Raw genomic sequence first — 24567 nt, 5'->3', positions numbered from 1 at the left:
AAAGAATGAAACTTGACCACTCTCTCACACCATACACAAAAATAAACTCCAAATGGATGAAGGACCTCGATATGAGACAGGAATCCATCAAAATTCTAGAGGAGAACATAGGCAGCAAACTCTATGACATCAGCCAGAGTAACGNGACACTTTTCCAATGAAGACATACAAATGGCTAACAGACACATGAAAAAATGTTCAAAATCATTAGCCATCAGGGAAATTCAAATCAAAACCACACTGAGATACCACCTTACGCCAGTTAGAATGGCAAAGATAGACAAGGCAAGAAACAACAATTGTTGGAGAGGATGTGGAGAAAGGGGATCCCTCCTACATTGTTGGTGGGAATGCAAGTTGGTACAGCCACTCTGGAAAACAGTGTGGAGGTCCCTTAAAAAGTTAAAAATTGAACTACCCTATGACCCAGCCATTGCACTACTGGGTGTTTACCCCAAAGATACAGACGTAGTAAAGAGAAGGGCCATATGCACCCCAATGTTCATAGCTGCATTGTCCACAATAGCCAAATCATGGAAGGAGCCGAGATGCCCTTCAACAGATGACTGGATTAAGAAGCTGTGGTCCATATATACAATGGAATATTACTCAGCTATCAGAAAGAACGAATTCTCAACATTTGCTGCAACATGGACGGCACTGGAGGAGATAATGCTAAGTGAAATAAGTCAAGCAGAGAAAGACAATTATCATATGATTTCTCTCATCTATGGAACATAAGAACTAGGAGGATCGGTAGGGGAAGAAAGGGATAAAGGAAAAGGGGGGTAATCAGAAGGGGGAATGAAACATGAGAGACTATGGACTATGAGAAACAAACTGAGGGCCTCAGAGAGGAGGGGGTTGGGGGATTGGGATAGACCGGTGATGGGTAGTAAGGAGGGCAAGTATTGCATGGTGTACTGGGTGTTATACGCAACTAATGAAGCATCGAACTTTACATCGGAAATCAAGGATGTACTGTATGGTGACTAACATAATATAATAAAAAATCATTAAAAAAAAAAAAGAAATTAATGAAGACATCCAGGTGAGAGAAGATAATGGATTGGATGAGGGCAGCAGCCATGAACACAAAAGAGACATTGATAGGTATGAGATATTATTTGAGGACTATAAAATTAAGGGGGCTAATACTATCCATTCCATAGAGTTGTGAAGAATAAATGGCCAATAATAAAGGGTGAGTAAATGTTAGCTATTACTACCACTATTACTGTGCTTTCCAAAAGAACCAGATAACAGATGTTTTAACATGAATGAAAAACCATAATATAATCATAATATAGTAACATATTACACATATATAATGTAAATCATCTATGAAAAGCTATGGGAGTTTCTCTGGCAATGCAAATGAGTTAGAAAAGTATAATGAAACTGGGAATTACCACAACGATCTTATATAAAATAGGGTAGACACTAGAGAGGTGTAGGAATGAGAAGGTTAAGAGTGAGGAAACAAATGTCCTTCAAATGAGATCAGGAGACTGGAAAATACAGCAAAGTAGGGAGTCTGCCATGAGGAAAAAACAATGTACCAAGAAGCAAAGTCTGAGAGAGGTTTTTTAATTCTACAAGATATTCGTCTAAGTGGATTGAATACACAGATTCAGATTATATCAGCTGGATGTAACTACCTTGCTAATAACTTCCTAGTCACATACAGCTAATATTCTGATGTTTACACCCAGACAATAATCAACACCTACAGTAAAACCTTCAGGCCTCATTTCTCTAACATGCACCCACAGACCAAGACACAGTAAAGTTGATAATTCCCCCCAATGTTTTCATCAGTGCCAAGACTAATCTGATTTTTCCCCGACTTCAAAGGAACCTATGGTCTTTTACCACGATAACTGCATATTGGGGGAAAGGAAATAACCAGACCTTTTCAAACTTCTAGACACTGGCTTTGAAGTAACACTAATTCTAGGAGACCCAAAATGTCACTGAGGTCCATCAGAGTAGGTGCTTATGGAAGTCAAGTTAACAATTGGCACAGATACGTTTCACAGTGAGCCCAATGGGTCCCACACCCCAAACCCATCCACTGGTTATTTCTCCAATTCTGGAATGCATAATTGGAATGGATATACTCAGCTATTGGCAGAATTCCCATATTGGTTCCTGACCTATGGAGTGAGGGCTATTTTGGGGGAAAGGTCAAGCAGTAGTTACTACAACAGCCTCTACCTAAGAAAACAATAAACCAAAAGCAATACCCGTTCCTGCAGTGACTACACAGATTAGTGCCATCATCAAGGACTTAAAAGATGCAGGGGCAGTAATTCCCATCACAACCCTATTCATCTTGCCTATCTGGACTATGCAGAGGACACACAGATCTTAGAGAATTACACTGGATCACCCTAACATTAATTAGGTGGTATACCAAATATGGTTTCATTGTTGAACAAAGTAACACATCCCTGGTACTTGGTATACAACTACTGAGCTAACAAATGCTTTTTCCTCCATACCTGTCAATAAAGTATCACAAGAAGTTTGCTTAAGCTGGCAAGGCCAACAATACATTTTCACTGTCCTTTCTCAGGGGTATATCAACTCTCCAGCTCTATGTCATAATTTAATTTACAGAGATCTTGATTGCCTCTACCCTTAACAAGATACTACTCTGACACCTTTATAACATTAGACTGATCCAACCTCGTAAGAAACAGCAAATCAGAAGGTAGGAAATGTTCCAACAAAAATTTGGGGCCTATTATCTCAATGAAACCTGTAGGGCTCAATTTGTATGGGGCGTATCAAGATACCCCTTCTAAGGTAAAGAAAAATTTGTTGCTCTGGCCCCTCCTACAACCAAAAATGAGGCACAACAGCTAGTGGGCCTCTTTGCATTGTAAAGGCAACATATTCCTCATGTGAGTAATGTACTGCAGTCTATTTACTAAGTGACCTAAAAGGATGATAGTTTTGAATGAGATCCCAAACAAGAGAAGGTTCTGCAGTAAGTTCAGACTGCTAAGCCAGCTGCTGTGCTACTTGGTCCTATGATCCAACAGATCTAATGGTGCTTGAACTGTCAGTGGCAGACAGAGATGCTGTTTGGAGCCTTTGGCAGGCCACTATAGGTAAACCGTAGCATGGGTCCTCAGGATTTTGGAAAAAACACCAGCCATCTGTAGATAAACACCCTCCTTTAGAGAACCAGCTCTTAGCTTGCAGTTACTAGGATTTCGTACTGAATGCTTAACCACTGGCCACCAAGCAAGCATGTGACCCGAGCTGCCCATTATGAACTGGGTGTTATCTGACCCACCAAGCCATAAGGATGGGTGGGCAAAATAGTACTCCATCATCAAATGAAAGTGGTATATATGAGACTAAGCCAGAGTACGTCCTGAAGGCACAATGAGTTACATGAAGAAGTGAATCAAATGTCCATGGTTTCCCCCTCTTGCTACACTACCTTCTCCTTCCCAGCCTGCACCTATGGCCTCACAAAAAGTTCCCTTCAATCAGTTAACAAAGGCAGAGAAGACTCAAGCATGCTTTACAGATGACTCTACACTGTATATAGGCACCATATGAAAGTTGACAACTGTGGTACTACAGCCCCTTTCTGAAACATTTCTGAAGGACTGTGCTGAGGTGAAATCCTCCCTGTGGGCAGAACTTTGGAAAATGCAATTCACTCTTCACTTTGCTTGGAAGGAGAAATGGCCATACATACAATTATATAACAATTCATGAGCTGTGACCAAAACTTGGCTGATGGCCAAGGACTTAGAAGGAACATGACTAGAAAATTAGTGACAAGGATATCTGGGGAAGAGATATGTAATAAACCTCTCTGAATAGGCAAAAAAAAAAAAAAAAAAAGGTATGTGTCTCCTTGGATGTTCATCATAGGATATCTTTGGAAGAGGATTTTTATAATCAAGTGCATAGGATGACCCATTTTGTGGATACCAGTCAGCCTCTTTTCCCAATCACCCTTGTCATCACCCAATGGGTTAATGAACAAAGTGGCCAAGGTGACAGAGATGAAGGTTATACATGTGCTCAGCAATATGGACCTCCACTCACTAAAGCCTACCTGGCTATGACCACCACTGACTGACTGCGTGCCAGCAGCAGAGACTAACACCGAGAGCCTGATATAGCACCATTTACTCAGGATGGTCAGCCAGCTATCTGGTGACAGGCTGATTACACTAGATTGCTTCTACTAAGGAAGGGGCAATATTTTGTTCTTACTGGAATAGACACTTAACTCTTGATACGGATTTACCCTCCCTGCATGCAATGTTTCTGCCAAACTACCATCTATGGAGTCACAGGACACCTTATCCACCATTGTGGTATTCCATACAGCATTGCTTCTGATCAAGAAACTCATTTCACAGTAAACAAAGCATACCTTGGGCTCAAGCTCATGGTATTCACTAGTCTTACTATGTTCCCCACTAACCTGAAATAGCTGGCTTGACAGAAGAGTGGAATGGCCTTTTGAAGACTAAGTTACAGTACCAGCTAGGTGGCAATACCTTGCAGGACTTGGGCAAAGTTCTCAACTGTATATGCTCTGAGTCAGCATCCACTACATGACACTGTTTCTTCCACAGCTAGGACTCAAGGGTCCAGAAATCAAGGTTTAAAAATGGAAGTGGTACCACTCACTATTACCCCTAATTACCCACTAGGAAAATTTTTGCTTCCTTTTCCTGCACCTTATGCTTTATGGGCACAGAGGTCTTAGTTACAGAGGGAAGAATGATTCCAGTGGGAGACATGGCAATGATTCCACTGGACTGGAAAATCACAGGAAGAGAAAATGCATTTACAGTACTGTACTATACCAGAAAAATGAGTGTATAAGTGGACTCGTGTTATTCAAATTCATGTTGTTCAAGGGCCAACAATACACATACACAAACATACACACCCCTTATTGGTTGTTTCTCTGTAAAACACTAACACACTCTTCATGGAACTAACACCAACTACACCATCAAAACCTACAAGTGTCTCCTACATTGTGAACTCTTCCCTAATGTCTTAAGTTTGGTTACATGTCTCTCTTTTGTGCTTCCATAATATTCCCACAACAACACTTCTAACATAACACTTAATCACTGATTTGCACATCTTCTCTATGGAATAGAAACTTCTTGATAACAAAAACTATATTCACTTCACATTACCAGCACCTAACACAAACCCTGGCACATAATAAGTTCTGAGTTAATGTATATTAAACCATTAAGAAAACCTTCTTTTATTTATTTAGAGGATACTCAATTCAAGAAAAATCACTGCTAAAGAAGAAGAGCATATTGTTGCTACCTGTCAATGAAGGATCCTGGCATGAAGAAGCTAGAATAAAGGGCTGTTTTATTTTGATGGCAGAAATGCTCTCATCACAACCCTCAGGGGACCAACGACCTACCAGCAAATCAAGCCTGGGCCACAGTTATGCTTCTCACTTGCAAGCAAGCTATTAAAAAACCATTACTATTTGCAATTACTTAGCTGTATAAACCAGGATTATCTCCAAAACAAAAGAAATAAATGGACACTGAGACTACAACTGTCAATAATAGTCCTGGATTTTGAAATTCTGTATTCAGTGAAACAGTTTCATGGTACTATTTAAAGGCTTTATTTTATTTTAGCTTCAAAACACATTTATACTAGATAAAATGACATTGTTGTCTGTTTTATATCTTGGATCTATGTTTAAGTTTTGATTTACAAAGAGAGTTGTGGTGCTAAAAGTGTAAAAAGTCCCAATATGATTTAAAAAAAAAGTTAGTTTTATAGCTGGACAGATTTAACTTTAAAACTTATTCCCATCACTTAATAGTTGTGGTTTTTAGGCAAGCTACTTAATCTCTTGGAGCCTCTGTTTTCCCCCTTGTCAAATCCAAACAGTATTGGCAACTACTGTGGCACATTATTAGGAGAGTAAAATAATATACTTAAGATGCTTAGTATGGTTCCTGGCACATAAGCATTTAATATCTGACCTACCAATATCACTAATATCTCATCACCTGCAATGATTAGAAAATGAAGGCCTGGAAAGAAGTTAAGGGACTGCAGGCATATATATATATATACACACACATATATATGTTTGAACCATATATAATATGGTTTGAAAAAACAACTTGAGGATCCTCAATTCTAGATCCTATAATGACTATGGACTTAGGTATCAAAATATCTCAAACTAAACGATAGCAGAATATAAGAGACATAAATACTATACTAACAGCAAAGAGCAACTCAGGATATGAAAAAACAGGGTCTAAAAATTTCATGATCTTTGTCAGCATCACCATCAAACACACTGTTAAGCATGTCTAAATAGGCATTTCCTATTTAAGGCATGTTATTAATATAGATACTCTGAGGAATCCGTAATTTTGGGGGGGCACTCAATTAATGTTCTGCTAAGTTTGTTGACACTTCATTTCTTGACTGAAATTATAATTTAAAAATGTATTAATTAGGTTTAGTTACTGAAACCTCTATGAAATAATGTTAAGAAGTAGCATATGATACAATTTATTAAATACCATGTGGCAGATTGAACATGAAGATAAAAAAAAAGAAAACTTGATACCTGCTTAGAAAGCACTTTCATGTGCCCTACACTTCCCCGGCAGTATGCTTCAAGGATGACACCAAACTGTACTGAGACAGCAGGAATATGCACTTCTGACCTACAAATAAGTTATTAATATTAAGACGGGTTGCTTATAAAACACTTCAGATGACCAAATAAAAATACTGACTTCATATTCTATTATGAAATAAACTTCTGATGCCAATGAAAAAACAGAAGAACACATCATCATATTCACAATTATTAGTGGGATGGTCAACTTCCCAACTCTTTAAACATCACAGTTCAAAAACGTGTGATTTTGCAATTCTTTTTATTCAAAAAAAATCCAACATTTTCACATCTCACCTTACTTACTTTTTGTAGTTGAAATGGTAATATTGCCAATTAAATGACAACACAGTGAAACACAAAGATCTTACTCACATACAATTGACTAATCCCTCAATTAGCTTCTATACAATTTTTTCTCACTTAAAGAATGCTGTACATGTTTGAAAAAAGGAAGGAACACCATGTTTTGTTATTCCCTAAGGGGCTTAAAAATAGGAAGATTGAACTGCACGAGAAGACAACAAGTTAAAAATAAGAAAGGAAACACCTCTATGAATAATAAGGAAGTCAAGATTCAGCAATGTAACCCCCCAAATTAACATCAAAATAATATAGAGCTTATTCTCCTTAAGAACTTTAGCAAAAATGGAGGAAAGTCATATTTTTCTGACAATCATTAGTTTCAATACTCTGAAGTCCAGATGAAAAATGACAAAAATGTCTGAGTACAGAGTCAGAAATGAGAAATCAACAATTTTCCCAGGACAAAAAAACTTTAGTTATCCTTCTTGATTTTACTCCTATATAAACGGTGAAATAAGACTCATGTATATCTGAAAATGATCTAATAAAGAAGCTGGAAATAATGCTGCTGTTCTTACAGGAAAACTTTAAAACCTCTACCTATTAGTAGCAATGATGATATTACTACCCAAAGCCTTTTGGAAGGAATCAGTTAAGTCTGGTTTTAGCTCAAATATATTTTAAGTACACAATAAGTACACGTGACTAGAAAATAGCAATACATTAATTATTTGTTTCAGTTAAAAATCAAAGCTGCTTGGTGGGACACTTATCTGAATTACTTCGCCAAATCCTGAAAATTAAGATTGGAGTATCAAGAAATACGAGAAGACACCAATAAGACTGTAAATTTTACAGGAGGCTCAGAAACAGATGACGAGTAAACTAAATGTCCTGTATTATGCTGATTTATATTTACAAAAGTACAAGGTGGACTCAAACTGAAAAATATACAAGACTTACCTAAGGTGCCAAAATAGAAATTGCCCTATCCTCCGATTAGCCAGTGCTCTTTCTAATAGGAATCTAGAGAGGGCACAATCAAGAAAAGGCTCATATTTTAAAACTTGCACCAGTTGTAAAAGATATTGAGAGAGTTCTTCATCACTAAAAGAAACAAAAGACAGAATAAGTCACTCAACAACCAGTGCCAGAAAAAGATCCCTTCCTATCAAACTATCTAATACTAACTTACTGAAACACAATGGTTCTTCGGGGTCAGGCTTGTTGCATGCTTACGTTCACTATTCCACTGTTAAAATAACACAAGAAACGCTCAGAATTTCCTGCAGGCAGGAGGGGGAGTGGAAAGGAAAGGAGCAAAGAACAGATGCATGGTGCATTTTAATTAAGTTACCTGGGCAGATACGATTAATGATTGTATTTACAATCAGCCCAAATCTACAATAAAATCAGGTACTATAATACTGATTTCTGATCATGCTGGAAAAGTGAAATACTCAGTCAACCAGTTTTTTAAAATAAAAATTCCATCAGTAATTTAGCAATTTATTTTCCTTTCCTATCATTAGGGTTAAGTAATTCCTTTTTAGTCAGTGAACACTAAAATATTAACTTTAGTTTAAAGGATAAGGAAATGAGTGTATGTGTAAGTGGCAACTGATTCACTGAATTAATACAACATAATGTTGTAATTAAATGAGCTGAATTAATTAAAGTTAGTGGTTCTCTATTTTGTGTCCATCTCCAAACCATTCACATGTAAACACACTCTCATCAGAGGCAATTCCAGTGGTCAGGTAAGATATGAATCCCAAGTCCTCTACTTGCTAACTGCAGTCTTGGGCAATAAATGGTTAAGAAAGTAATCTAATGCAGATCTGGGACTGAAACCCAGGGCACTACATTAAAAACAAAAACAAAAACAACCTCATAAGCAGAAAATTTATCATAGGAAAACGCAACAGAATTACCAAATGGAACATGGAGATCACAGCAATCTCCTCCTGGGGATTAATACATTTAAGAAGAACACCTGGTTCAGCCCAGCGGGGGCCAGGCAGCCCCTTCCCCTCGGTTCTCCAATGCAAACTTAGGGAAACTAAGAAGCAACTGGAAACCTCATTTTTTAAAACTAGTCAAAAATCATAAGTTTATTGTAAAATCTTTGCCCTTTATAAAAACCTATAAATGGTGTAAAAGACAGAAAGGAAGAATTGAAACAGAAGGAGGCTTCCTCTTACACTTTGAACTTCACTCCCCTAAAATAACAACTATGGAAGAGTTTGTGTAATATCTTTTGGACATCACATGACTTGAAATATATATGACTTTTAAAAAGAAGAAAAAGGATAACAGTATCCATAATTTTCTGAGAACTTCTCTTTTTCAAATAACCATACAGTATTATCTTCATTTTTAAGACTAGAAATGAATAAATGCCCATTGTCTGAGACTGTCTCAATAATGACATTTCTTCAAATAAAGTTCATAGATTTTCACACATGTACTGGCCAAAGGGAAATGTACAAGCATGTTCACTGCAGCATTGTTTTAACAGGTAAGTCTGGAGAAAACAAAAATGTTCCTCAATAGGGAAATGGAATAAATAAGATATATCCCTACAAGAGAATATTTCACAGTAGTGAAAGGAATAAACAATATTTATACGCGACGGGAAAGAATGACCTCCAAAACCTATCTTGAATTTTTACAGCAAGATTTAAAATAATATGTATGGTAAGACATATTAGTGAGTTTTTAAATGTATAATGTTACTCTCAATTTTTATAGTTATAAAAATGTAGTATAAACAGAAAAATGTGGTATAGAAGGATACATGCCAAATTCATGATAATGGTTGTCTCTGGGAAATAAAAGTAATCAGGACTAGATAAAGAAACTATGAGGACTTCACCTTTAGCTGTAATGTTATTTGCTTAAAAGTATTTTTTAAAAATGACAAAATATTAATGTTTCTTAATTCTGAGTGGTGGACAGAAAAGAGTTAACATATCAGCAGGCCTGAATGTTATCTTTAAAAAAAAAAAAAAAAAAAAAGCCTGTTTAGAACACTGGCCCTTTTGGCTGGCACTTGGAAACATAGATTCCAGAAGGCTTCCCACCACCTAACAGGTAAGAGTGGCTTTGTGTTGCCTAAATTGTTCTTACAAACACTATGGTTTATGCTCAATACCCATTTTCCTTCTGGGAGTCTAGAATTTTGCTTTTGTGTTAGGCAAAGGGGACTTCTGTGACTAGCCCCCAGTAAAAATCCTGGCTGCCACATCTCTAAGAAGCTTCCCTACTAGACATTGTTTCAGACATGTTGTCACAACTCATTGCCGGGGGAATTAAGTATATTCACTGTGATTCCACTAGTAAAGAACTCTTAGAGGTTCCTACATGGTTTCCTCCAGACTTTGCTCCATGCATCTTTTCCTTCTGCCAATTCTATGCTGTCTCCTTTTGCTATAATAAAGTGTGAATATATGTGGAGTCCTGTGAATTCTAATGAATTGTAGAAACCAAGGGTGATTCTAATGAAATGTAGAAACCAATGCATTTTTGGTTTTTGTTTTATAATACAGAATAAACATGAAAGAGGAAGGAGAGAGGGAGAAAGGGAAAAGATGGAAGGGAGAGAGAAAAAATGCTTTAAACTCCAAATAATTCCTAGCTCTTTCCTTTCTTATGAGACATTCAAGCAGACATCACCTTCTCTACCTACCCCCAAGTTATTCCTTTCCCCCAAGAAAGCCACCTGCAGAATACCTCATCTGTCGCAGGCAGCCCACAGCATATTCTCGCACGTACTGATCTGGATAGTTGAAATCTAGAAGCTCTAAGGCCTCCCGGGGGGGCAGTTTAGGCCAAATCTGAAGTAGTGCCTGAAGCTGTTGAAAAATTACAACTGATTCAGAAATTATAGGGGAGAAAAATAATCTATTTTTCCTTGACACACAGGAGCAGAGATGGGTCAAAAGAAAGGAAAAGCATACTTGCAATCATTGAGGACTCAAAACTCCATGCCTGTTCACATGGATTAAAAAAGATTGTCTTTGTTGAAATATTCTATAAATAAGCAAGTTTAAAAAGCTATGAAGTACTTACCTGGGAACAGAATGATACACTGAAAATACGATTCTACAATCATTAGCCATTAAATAATTTTTCAAAGGAAGAAGGAGAGAGAAATTTTACTTAAAGGTAAAATTCAAAGTACAAATATTAAGTACATGCTCAAGCTAATGACAGTCAATTTACATATAAAAAGTTCATTAGTAATTCAACATAAAATTATTTTGAGGGAGCTTACTTCTAGTTCTTAATATTTTTAAGAATACCTATCACTTAACAGAATTTTTTTATTGACCGTAACAGTTTAAACCCTTTAAATCATAATAAGTGACTAAAAAGAAATACTTTATTTTCTATACACAAGATAAAAACAGCCAGCCTCCCATTTACAGATACCACTTAGAAATGACCTAGACAGAATAAAAAAGAATCCCTACACCGGGATGAGCTGGGTTTGCAGGTGGAGGGTGGATTCGGGTAGACACGGCCACATCTTTGAAACCCTAGTTCCGGAGAGCCCAATCTAGAAAGAACTCTTAACTGTCTCCCATCAGGGCACTGTGAGACTCCTCAGGGTTGTTCCTGACAAGAGTCCCTTCCTCCTCAAGGTTAATTATATTTATAGCATGTATTCTTTTTTTTTTTTTTAAAGATTTTTTTTTATTTATTTATTTGACAGAGATAGAGACAGCCAGCGAGAGGGGGAGTGGGAGAGGGAGAAGCAGGCTCATAGAGGAGGAGCCTGACGTGGGGCTCGATCCCATAACGCCGGGATCACGCCCTGAGCCGAAGGCAGACGCTTAACCGCTGTGCCACCCAGGCGCCCCTATAGCATGTATTCTTATCAGGGATGATTAAAGAGAAGAAAAGTGGTTATGGAAGAGAGAGGAAAAAAATTTGATAATTGTGATTTGTGGCCCTCCAAAGTTCAACCCTATCTGACAGAATCTTATTCCGTATTATCACATAATATCTATGTGATATTGGGTATCACATAAGTAGCATATAAGTAGCACCTGGAAGCCAAAGAAGATACACAAGACATATACAAGAATGGAGCTACAAAAATATGGCAAACAGACGGCAGTAACTGGAGGACTTCTCAACAGACTGCCAAACTCACAGTCATATTGCCAAGAAGTGGCCTAAGAATATCTGCTGTCTAGCTGCCCTGTCATTTTTCATTTAAGCTTTTATATGAGACCTGGGCGTTGAAAACTAAATAAAAATAGTTTATATTTTATTATTTTAATTCTACCAATTATTCAATCCCTCTCATTAACTATGTCAAGTGCCAAAATAGGTCAATAATACTTGAATGAATATCTAGAAGCTAAGTTAAAAGGTCTTTTCTCATATCAAGCAAATTTAACCTCACTAAAGATACTTTTTAAGAAATTAATTTTTCTATTATTTTACATTTGCAGAAAAAGTAACACTTCTGAATAACTTAAAATTTTGATTACATTGCTATTATTACTATACGTTTACATAAATGGCTAACATAGTTATGAAATCTGATATTACAATTGACATAATAAATTACATAAAAGTTATTAAAATACAGTAAAATGTTAGTTTCTTAACTTGTACCTTGTATTTTTAATTATTCTTAAACTTGCATAAATAAAAAAATAAGCTTTATACTTGCTCTTTTAATGTATATGGCACATATATACATATAGTACATAAAAAGATACATACTTAGCCCTGGTATCAAAATATCACAGGGAGGGGGCTACTAGGGGAAAAATGCCTAAAGAGGCTCCTAACAGGGGCAACTGGGTGGCTCAGTTGGTTAAGCATTTGCCTGTGGATTAGGTCATGATCCCAGGGTCCTGCAAGCCAACCCCGTATCATATCTGGCGCACTACTCAGTGGAGAGTCTGCTTCTTCCTCTTCCTGCCCCTCCCTGCCACTCGCAAGAGTGCTCTCTCTCTCTCTCTCTCAAATAAATAAACAAAATCCTTAAAAGGGGGGAGGGGAGCCCCTAACAAGTGTAACAATGAAAAAAAGTTTGACAAATACTGATTGAAAGACAGGAAACACCCACCTCACACCACTTTTCATCACTGATGGGACTCCTTCCCCACTTTGCCCAAGGTCCTAATGGACCAGAAATCCCCATTACAGATAGAGGAATTAGGGGGACCATTTCAGTAATGTTCATATGGACCATTTCCTGATGGTCTGAAACAATAGTTTAAAGGTTAAACTATGCTGTGAGTTAAAAACAGCCTTACTATTGGAAAGAAGTTACCTTTGGTACGTTTATTTACAATTATTAAAGAATTAATTAAATAAATGTAAAACTAAATAAAATATCAAAACTTACTACTTTAGTTTGGGGGAAGCTATGGAAGCGAATAGGGAAGAGACATCTGACTCAGCCGTATAAATAATGAAAGCAATGCTAATTAACTACGTGCCTTCTGCAAAGACTATTGAAACCACTTCCACATTATGCCAACAGAGTATTTTCCTGTGGATTAACGGAGGGCTACTCTTCTTTTTTCTTCCCTTGGGTGGGGGGATGGAGGGGAAAGGCTTCTATAGAATTTTCACCCATGGCTTATGCCTCTAGAATCAGAATACAAACTTTACACCAGACTTCTGGCTCTCACTTCTTAAGGTAGTCAATTTATTAAAACTACAGTTTATATTCATTCTTTTGTACCCAATCACTGTAACTGGCAATGGGACAGAGCTGGGAAAGCAAAACACATTACTTTTTATTCCAACTTTTTTTTTCTCTAAACTACTAAAAAAGAGGATTAGGATTGGCTTTCTTCTATCAAAATGGAGGATGTTAAGTTGTATCTGAAAACAACACTTTAGGTTACCTCCTGGAAATGAGATAAGTGTGCTAAATTCTAAAATGTAAAAATTTCTGTCCCCAGAGTTCAAATAAACAAATATTAGGGGTGCTGGGGTGGCTCAGTCAGTTAAGCGCTGGCTCTTGATTTTGGCTCAGGTCATGATCACAGGGTCCTCGGATCCAGCCCAGCATCAGGCTCTGCCCTTAGGATTCTCTCTCTCCCTCTCTGTCTGTCCCTTCCCCTACTTGTACTTTCTCTCTCTCTAAATCTTTTTAAAAAAGGAAAGAAATATTAAGCAAAAATTGGCTCTTTTTTTTTTTTTTAAAAGATTTGAGAGAGCACAGGGATGCATGCTAGTGGGGGGAGGGGCAGAGGGAGAGGCTCCTCAAGCCCACTCCTCAACTTAGCATGGAGGCTGAAGCCCTGGTGAATCTCACAACCCATGAGATCATGACCTGAGCCAAAACCAAGAGTCAGTGGCTAACCGACTGAGCCGAGCCACCCAGGCACCCCTCATTCTGTTTTCTGACAGCTGACACAAGAAACCTCTCTCTCAGATATCTTTCAAGAATACAACAAGAAATTTCTTCTATTCTAATTCTATATAAAACAATAATATGATGCATTTCTTGGATAAGCAGTTAGAACTGGACACTATCCATTAGAAGCAGGCAAACGTGCCAACTAAAAAATGCTGATATTCTACCATTACAGGGGTTCACAGAAAACTAACCTTGAATTTAAATAAATAAGTGGTTAGAAGATAACTATGTCAAAACAACTAAAATCTATACAGAAATAGTTCCTTTTCAGAGTAAGTAATGTTCATATGGTCTAACTGTATACACAGTTTAAATGAGGCACATTATAATGTAATTATGTAGCATGATTCAAAAAATTGTTAAATACTAGAAATAAACTCAAAACAAGTACTTTCTAAACTTAGAGAAGTAAAATAATAAAATCAAAAAAATTTTTTAAATGCATATGATTAAAAGCATTTCTTGAAAATTTAAATAAGTCATTATAGATTTTACACCTGAAAAGAATATAACACTATATGTTAACTATACTGGTATTAAAATTTTTTTTAATTTTTAAAAAGTCATTATAGATTTGCTAAGACCAGAAAATTTTTAAAAAGATCAGCTGAATTCAAACAAGCAAGGTGAACAAATTAGGTTAATATACCAAATGTATTTGTTCTGATTAAAAAACTATTTCAAGGATCTTTCTGTAGAGCATTGATAACCAACTGAATTTAATAAATGCCAGTGCTTTTTTTTTTTTCCTTAAGATTGCATTTATTAGAGAGAAAGACACAGCGAGAGAGGGAACACAAGCAGGGGGAATGCACAAGCAGGGGGAATGCACAAGCAGAGGGAGTGCACAAGCAGGGGGAGTGGGAGAGGGAGAAGCAGGCTTCCCGCTGGGCAGGGAGCCTGACATGGGGCTTGATCCCAGGACCCTGGGATCATGACCTGAGCCGTAGGCACATGCTTAACAACTGCGCCACCCAGGCACCCCAATGCCAGTGCTTTTTGACAGGATTCTGAAAATTAAATCAAGGAGCTAAAATTTGGTGGCTTTTTGGAACAATTTTTTTTTCCTTTCTTCATTCTGCCTAAAGGCATTCATCAACACTGACCAACTAAAATGAATGCTAAAAACTGACCTAAAAGGTTTATGCTCTAAAATATTAGCTTTTAGAAATAGAGGTAATTTTCAAACAATACATATTCATTTTAGAACAGTCAGTGCAAAGATTAAAGTCATTTTAAGGTTAAAACTTTGGAGGTCACTGATGAAACTGTTAGAAATAATCCAGAACCTACCACATGCAGGCAGTAATTACAGATGACTACACCCAAAGCAATGTTTTAATTGTTCTTAGTGAAAGATTATAGAAAACCTACCTAGAATCTGGGATTTTAAAATCTTAAACTTTCTAGTCTATCATTTGGAGTATATGTAAGAGTTTAAAAACTGAAAATTTCTCCGAAAGAAAACTAACCAACTTACAAAGATATCCCTATATAAGAGAAGACAATTTACATGAAATCAGCAAAGTAATATATGCCCCCAAAAAGAATTACAAAAATTATATTTTGTTACCTGAGCAACATCCTCAAGTTTATTCCACTTGATTGACAGCAGTAATTTTGGCAGTGACTGTGGGAAATTCTCTCTGCAATCTTGTCGCAAAGTCCAAATAAGATCCATTTCATTCTCACACAACTGAGACAAGGGATCCCTGTCCAAGATTTCTTTCAGTACAGCAAGAAACTTTTTTCCACCTCGACTCTAAGAAAGTAAAATTATTCATTCATTACATAACTTAATTCTACGAACATCACTGGTAAACACTTAGCAAATTTATATACAATGAATTTATAAACAATGTATAAGCTTTAAGGTAAGATACTAAAGATTTAATTCCTTAAAAAGATTAATAAAGATGGATGCCCTTTTTATAGGTTGACAGCATATTAAATTTGTAAACTAAAGATGAAAGAAAGTATTCTCAAACAGTTTTAAAAACGGGGTTTCCCCTTCCTGTTTCTTTAAAAATCCATGTGCAAACACTAGGTGGCAGAATTGCAATTTGGATTGAAAAGACCTTTATTATTTAAAAGGAATTTCTTTCTATCCTTCCTTCTATCCTAATTTTCAATTTCTATAAACAAACATATCAACAAAGATAAACCAAACATATGAAGTTTATTTTCTTTTAAGATTTTACTTATTTGTCAGAGAGAGAGAAAGAGCAGACGCAGGTGTAGCAGCAGGCAGAGGGAGAAGGAGACTCTGGCTGAGCAAGGAGGCTGATGCTGGACTCAATCCCAGGTCCCTGGGATCATGACCTGAGCCAAAGGCAGACACTTAACCAACTGAGCCACCCGGGCTTCCCCAAACATACAAAGGGTAAAAAAAAAAAAACAAAATCCTGTAAGTGTCTTGTTGGTTCAGAGGCATCAAAACTATTTAGATTAAGAACTGAAACGTGGATAAAACTATTTATGAAACAAATACCATTATCCCATTTTCTTTCCCAATCCGTACAAGAATATGCAAAACTAATGAAGATGGCACAAGCTATTTTTTGGATCTAGACTCTGAATTGTAGTAACATTAAAAAAAAGAGATTCATTTCCCCATGCTGAAAGGAGAACTATACCATTTAGGCCAAAATACATTAAAAACAAAACAAAACCAAAACAGGGACACCTGGGTGGCTCAGTCAGTTGAAGGATGGACTCCTGGTTTTGGCTCAGGTCATGATCTCAGGGTCATGAGATCAAGCCTTGTGTTGGGCTCCCTGCTCCGCAGAGAGCGTGCTTGAGATTCTCTCTCCTTCTTCCTCTACACTGCTCATGTGCACACTTGTGCACTCTCTCTCTTAAATAAAATCTTTAAAAAAAAAAAAAAAACCTCTCCAGAATTATCTGGCAAGATTCTGCAAAAATTATATTCTACTATGTAATTTTGTACTTGATGTTTTTAACTGGAATTTCACATAAGCATTAGAATAGTCATACTAATTTTCTAAAGTAAGGAGATTCAAAATAATATTTATGTATAAAAGAATGGGGATTATGGTTATCTACACAGACAAAACTGCTTATGTAGAAAATCTGAAAGAATCAATTAAAAATATTATTGCAACCAATGCATAATTAAAGCAAGATTGTAGGACACAAGCTTAGTAAACAAAAGTAAATTGCTTTCCCATGTATCAGCAATAAACAAGTGGTATTTGAAATTAAAAATCTAATATCACTTACAGTGGCACCCAAAAATATAAAAACTTAGGTATAAAACAAAATATGTACAAAATCTATATAATGAAAATTATAGATCTCTGATGAAAGAAATCAAATAACTAAATAAACAGAGAGATATTCCATGTTCACAAATAGGAAGATTCAATATTGTCCAAAATGTCAGCTCTTCTAATGTCATCAACAGATTTAATGCAAACCCAATCAAAATTCTATAGATATGGACAAACTGATTCTAAAGTTATACAGAGAGGCAAAAGACCCAGAATAGCCAACACAATATTGAAGAAGAAAAAGCTGAAGGACTGACACTACCCAACTTAGTAAAAAATAAATGTGAAATATAAAACTATAAAACTCCCGGGGCGCCTGGGTGGCTCAGTTGTTAAGCGTCTGCCTTCAGCTCAGGTCATGATCCTAGGGTCCTGGGTTCGAGCCCCACATCGGGCTCCCTGCTCGGTGGGAAGCCTGCTTCTCCCTCCCCCACTCCCCCTGCCGTGTACCCTCTCTCGCTGTCTCTCTCCATCAAATAAACAAATAAAATCTTAAAAAAGAAAAAAAAAACAACTATAAAACTCCTAGAAGATAACATAAGAGAAAACCTAGATGATCTGGGGTTTGGCAATGACTTTTTACATGTAACACCAAATACATGATTCACCAATAAAAGAATTAATAAACTAGACTTCACTAAATTTAAAATTAACTGCTCTGTGAAAGACGCTGTCGAAAGAATGAAAAGACAAGCTACAGACTGGGAGAAAATATCTGCACTAAGACTTTTCTGATAAAGGACTGTTATCCAAAATACCCAAAGAACTTTAAAAACTATTAGAAAATAACCCATCAAACTAAAATATGAGTCAAAGACCTGAAAAGACACCTCACCAAATAAGATACAGACATAGCACTGAGCAAATGAAAAGATGCTTAAAATCATATGTCATCAGGATAATGCAATTAAAACAAAAATGAGGTAAGACTACACACCTGGCCAAAATCCAGAACAATGACATCAAATGCTGTCAAGGATATAGAACTACCCTGATTCACTGGTTGTGGGAATGTAAAATACTCCAACCACACAGGAAGAGAGTTTGGCAGTTTCTTACAAACTAAACATACTCTTACCATACAATCCAGTAATCACCCTCCTTGGTGTTTACCAAAAGGAGTTGAAAATTTATGCCCACAAAAAAACCTGCACACAGATGTTTATAGCAGTTTTATTCGAAACTGTCAAAACTTAGAAACAACCAAGATACCGTTCAGTGGGTAAATGGATAACTGTAATACATCCAGGCAATGGAGTATTATTTATCACTAACAGGAAATGAGCTTTCATGCCACAAAGACATGGAGGAACCATTTTAAATGCATACTACTAAGGGAAAGAAGCCAGTTTGAAAACACTACATACTATAAGATTCTAAATTATAGATCTGGAAAAGGTCAAACTATGAAGAAAATAAAAAGATCAGTGGTTGCCAGGGGTAGGGTGGGGAAATGAATAGGCAGAGCACAGGATTTGCAGGACAGTAAAAACACTCTGTATGATATGATAATGATAAACAGGTATCATTATACATTTGTCCAAACCCACAAAACACACAACACCAAGAATGAAACCGAAGGTAAACTATGGACTTTAGGTGATTATGATGTATCAGTGTAGGTTTGTTCTTGGTAACGAAATGTACTGCTCTGGTGAGTGATGTTGATAATGGGAAAGGGATATGCATGTGAAGGGATAGGGATATACGGGAAATCTGCACCTTCCTCCCAATTTTGTTGTCATCCTAAAACTGGTCTTTAAAAAATAAAATCTTATTTTAAACATACATACACACACATGCAAAAGACATTTATGATTACAGTGGTTTTATATTCAGATCCTCAACCTAAAAAGAGTATGCTTTATTTTACAGGCTAGACTGGGTTTCTCTGAAAAGTTACCATCACAAGTCATCAGAATTTGAAAATCAAACTCCTACACTTACACTTTTTAAAATGAAACCTGTTACTGCAAAAAACACAGAGTCTAAATTGTTCATATCAGAGAAACAGACTGCAATTAAGTTAAATAGTGCAAAAAGCTAGCAAACCTACTGTAATTTTGTGAATCAAAATCTGACTCTACAGACCTACTGTAAGTAAATATCCTGAAGACCTAGGAGTAAACTAAGAGGGGAGGGCAGGGGGTTAGCTGTATAATTGTACTAAGACTGTTTACTAAGCTATGAATAGCACAGCACTGAATAAAGCCAAGTAAAAATAAACAACTACCAGAAATGTGGCAGGAAGCCCAAAGAAAACACAGAATCTTACATTCTTTGCAAAACCCCAAATAATCAGTAATGAAAACTTAGACTGCACAGGGTAAATGGTGAATTTATACACCTGTTCCAATGCTTGAACTAAAATAATGGTAGAAAGCAATGAAGACTAACACTCAATATTCTCTATTTTTCTTTATGTTTAAGATTTTTCAAAATCACACACATATTATGGTGTAATAGTGATTATGAACTAAAACAAAACAAAGCAAATGTACTTTGCTATAAGCACATCAAAAAATGACTGTGGTTCTTTCCCCTTCTAAATGGGGGATATGGTAGCTGGTGTAGGGGAGGGCGATGAAAGGCCGGAAAACTCACAGTCATATATTTTTTTTTAAGATTTTATTTATTTCTTTGGCAGAGAGAGAGAGAGAGCACAAGCAGGGGGAGCAGCAGGCAGAGGGAGAGGGAGAAGCAGGCTCCCTGCTGAGCAGAGAGACGGACACAGCACTTGATTCCAGGACCGTGGGATCATGACCAGAGCCAAAGGCAGACACTTAAACAACTGAGCAACCCAGGCGCCCCTCACTGGTCACATTTACACTTACACAGCATGTTACCAGTATGCCTGCTGAGGACAGAATTAACTATGTGTTGGCCAGACTTGGTACTTGATCAACACATAACTGGGGATGAGGCAAGCCGAGCAGTTGGGGCTGGTGGGACAAACTGACATCCCCAGAATTACTCCTTAATTCTTCAGTGTGTATTTCCTAACAATAAGGACATTCTCATACTTAACCAGAATCTGTTCATAAAAATCAGGAAAATAATATTGACACAGTTCTATTGTCTAATTCACACATTCCATTCAATTTTTCCAGTTTTCTAAATAATGTTTGTTATAGCTCCAGGATCCAACCCAGATTAATTGTTGCATTTTGTTGTCATTTATCGCTAGTTTTCTTCATTCTAGAACAGTTCCTCAGTCTTTCCTTACCTTCACTGACCCTGACATTTTTTAAGAATACAGGTCAATTACTTTATAGAATGTTACTCAATATGTATTTGCCTAATGTTTTGTCATAATCAGATTCCAGCTATGTATTTTTTAGTATGACTACATTGAAATGGTGGCGTGTTCCCCTTACTATATTTTATCAGGAGGCAAATAATGTTAATTTGTCCTATTACTATTGATGTTAATTTTATCACTTGATTAGTATAGTGTCTACTAGATTTTTCTGGTATAAAGTTAACAAGAAGTATTTTGTGGGCCTATTTTAAGACTAACCATCCTGTTTCACATCAAACTTTTCAACCACTTGCAATATCTTGCCTAGGGTGCCTGGGCGGCTCAGTCGGTTAACCATCTGCTCCCAGCTCAGGCATAATCCAGGGGTCCTGAGATCTAGCCCCATATCAGGCTCCCTGATTAGCGGGGAGTCTGCTTCTCCCTCTCCCTCTATCTGCTGTTCCCCCTGCTTGTGCTCTCTGTCAAATGAATAAGTAAAATCTTTTAAAAAACAAAACAAACGTAAACAAATGTGCCAAAATGTTAACAGCTGGGGAAGCTGAAGGAAGGCTATATGGTAGTTCTTTGTATACTTACTGCAAATGTTCAGTTAAGCTGAAAAATGTTTTTAAATGTTTGATATTTCCTTCCCTAAAACTGAGGGCTGTAAAAACTCCAAATCATTTTCCTAAGAAAACTTCCTAGGTAGATTTCTAGGACTTGTACCTAATGGCTTGAGTCATTACATCTGCACTCTCCAAAGCCAACCATTAAAATTTAATGCCTGAGTTTCCATAGTAAGAAAATAAGATAAAATTATAACAGAGATGTTCTTGATTACAGCAGGGTTTCCAAACCTCAGCGCTATTATTATTTTGTTGTAGGAGGATGGTCCTGTACACTGTAGACATTTAGCAGACCCCTTAACTCTACCCACTACATGCCAAAACACCCCCATCCCTTGAGTTGTGACAACGAAGAAAACCTCTAGACGATGCCAAATGGCCCACAGAGGGTAAATTAGCCTCAGAGTGAGAACCACTACATACGAAGATAAAAGTTGCCAATTCTATAAATGCAATTCACAAGGATCACACTTTCCCTATTCCACAGACCCAACACCCTTGGCAAACATCTATTTTGAAAAATACCAACACCTATTAGGATGGCTACTATCAAAAAAACACGAAAGTGATGGCAAGGATGTGAAAAACATTGCTTTCGTAGCTGGTGGGAATGTAAAATGGTACAGCTATTATGGAAAACAGTATAGCAGTTCTTTAAAAAATTAAAAAGAGAACTACAGTATGATTCAGCAATTCCACTTCTGGGTATATATCTAAAAGAATTGAAAGCAGGGTCTTAAAAAGATATTTGTATATTCAAGTTCATAGCAGCATTAGTTTGAGTCCAGCATCGGGCTCTTTGCTCAATGGGGAGCCTGCTTCTCCCTCTGCCTGCCGTTCTCCCTGCTTGTACGCACTCTCTCTGACAAATAAATAAAATCTTTTAAAAAATGCAAGTAGTGTGACACCATTTTTTTGTCCAATGGATTAAAATACTAAAAGTGTTAAAAAATAGTAGGCAGATATGCAAAATGGTACTAACTCTTCCACAGTGTGGCTAGGGTTATAAATTTTAAGGTATTCTAAGGTACGCAATTTGGCAGAATTCTTATTTTAAAAAAGGGATACTTTTGATCTAATAATTTCACTTCTAAGAAGAATCCACCTTATAAAATACAAGTATGTAGGGGCATCTGACTGGTTCAGTCAGTGGAGCATGAGACTCTTGGTCTCGGGGTTGTGAGTTCAAGCCCCGCACTGGGCATAGAGCCTACTGACAGATAGATAGATAGATAGATAGATAGATAGATAGATAGATAGATAGATAGATAGGATACATATTTTTTTTAAAAACACAAAATACTTTTAAAGAAGTATCTATAAAATATTCGTTACGATACTGTTTTAGTAAAGAATAACTGGAAATTAGCAAAAACAACAGGAATATGTATGTTTAATAACTAATAGCTGCTAATAATGCCACAGAATGTTGAAAAAGCTTTAAAAAGAGAGAAGTGGGGGAGTGCCTGGATGGCTCAGTCAGTTAAGCAACTGACTCTTGATTTTGGCTCAGGTCATGATCTGAGTCCTGGGATCAAGCTCTGGGTGGTGGCTCTGCACTTTAGGGGGAGACTTCTTGAGGATTTCTCTTCCTCTCCCACTGCCTCTCCCTCTGTTCACACTCTCACTCTCTCTCTCTCAAAGAAGTAAGTCTTTTAAAAATAAATAAATAAAGAGAGAAATGGACCTCTGAAAGAGACAAGACCCACAAAACGCATTAAACTAAAAAGGGAGAAACTATAAAGATCTCTTTTATTTTTTTAAAAAAGGATATATGTATGTAAATACATACATTGCATTAGGATTAGTACCTATAAGCTAAACTGCTGACACAGTTATCTCGGAGGATAAAAAGTAGATGGCAGTTATAGGAATAATTTTAATTTTCAGTTTCACAATTTATTAATTGTACTATGCCCCCAATTTTTTTTAAAAAAAGGCACATCAAACTTGGGCCAGAATGCTGCATCCTTAGTTAAGAAGGGAACCTTCTAGGGGCGCCTGGGTGGCACAGCGGTTAAGCGTCTGCCTTCGGCTCAGGGCGTGATCCCAGCGTTATGGGATCGAGCCCCACATCAGGCTCCTCTGCTATGAGCCTGCTTCTTCCTCTCCCACTCCCCCTGCTTGTGTTCCCTCTCTCGCTGGCTGTCTCTATCTCTGTCAAATAAATAAATAAAATCTTTAAAAAAAAAAAAAAAGGGAACCTTCTGACTTGGGTAAGGTAGCAGTAAAGCATAAGAGAAATAGTAAAAATTAAGTTACCAGTTACTCTTCTGATGTTTGGGGATCAGTATAAAGACTAAATATATAAAGGGTAATGAAAATAGGAACTAGAATGAAGATATCCTGTATATAACCATTATCTCTGAAACCTAAAACTGTAATTATCTGTTTTAGCACAGGCTTATTTTACTTCACAGATACTGTGCTGTATTTTTTACAAATTGAAAGTTTGTGGCAACCCTGCATCAAGCAAGTCTATCAGCGCCATTCCTCCAACAGCATTTGCTCACTAAGTGTCTCTGTCTCATTTTTGTAATTATCTCAATATTTCAAACTTTCTCATTATTATTATATTTGTCATGGTGATTGGTGGTCAGTGATCTTTACTGTTACTACCATTAATTCTTTTGGGGTGCCATGAACCATACCACAGAAGATGGCAAACTTAATCAATAAATGTTGTATCCATTCTGACTGTTCCACCAATCTGCTGTTCCATCTCTCTCCCTCTCCTAGGACTTCCTCGTTCTCTGAGACACAACAATATTAATATTAAGCCAATTAATAACCCTACAATGGCTTCTAAGTGTTAGAGTGAATGGAAGAGTTGCATGTCTCACACTTTTAATCAAAAGCTGGAAATGATACAGCTTAGTAAGAAGGCATGTCGAAAGCCAAGACAGGCAAAAGCTAGGCCTCTTGTGCCAAAAAATTAGCCAAGTGGTGAATTCAGAGGAAAAGTTCTTGAAGGAAATTAAAAGTGCGACTCCAGTGAACACATTAATGACAGGAAAGAA

At 36.9% G+C, this 24567-nt stretch overlaps 1 protein-coding gene across 2 annotated transcripts in view; it reads right to left on the bottom strand.

Moving 5' to 3' along the window:
- Positions 1-24567, bottom strand: part of PIK3CB (phosphatidylinositol-4,5-bisphosphate 3-kinase catalytic subunit beta) — an 80584-nt gene that overhangs the window by 35249 nt on the left and 20768 nt on the right. Inside the window, exons 7-10 of one of the 2 annotated variants that reach the window (XM_034661913.1) lie at positions 15961-16149; positions 10721-10842; positions 7949-8092; positions 6626-6725 (exon numbers count right to left, since the gene is read on the bottom strand). In XM_034661913.1, the coding sequence (XP_034517804.1) occupies positions 6626-6725; positions 7949-8092; positions 10721-10842; positions 15961-16149 (555 nt within the window). The remainder of the gene's footprint in view (positions 1-6625; positions 6726-7948; positions 8093-10720; positions 10843-15960; positions 16150-24567) is intronic. The other variant, XM_034661914.1, reaches the window with a different exon arrangement.

This window comes from Ailuropoda melanoleuca, chromosome 6, assembly GCF_002007445.2.
Source record: "Ailuropoda melanoleuca isolate Jingjing chromosome 6, ASM200744v2, whole genome shotgun sequence".
Lineage (NCBI taxonomy): Eukaryota > Metazoa > Chordata > Mammalia > Carnivora > Ursidae > Ailuropoda > Ailuropoda melanoleuca.
The sequence above is the reverse complement of the archived record's forward strand: the minus strand, read 5'-3'. Positions and strand labels throughout refer to the sequence as shown.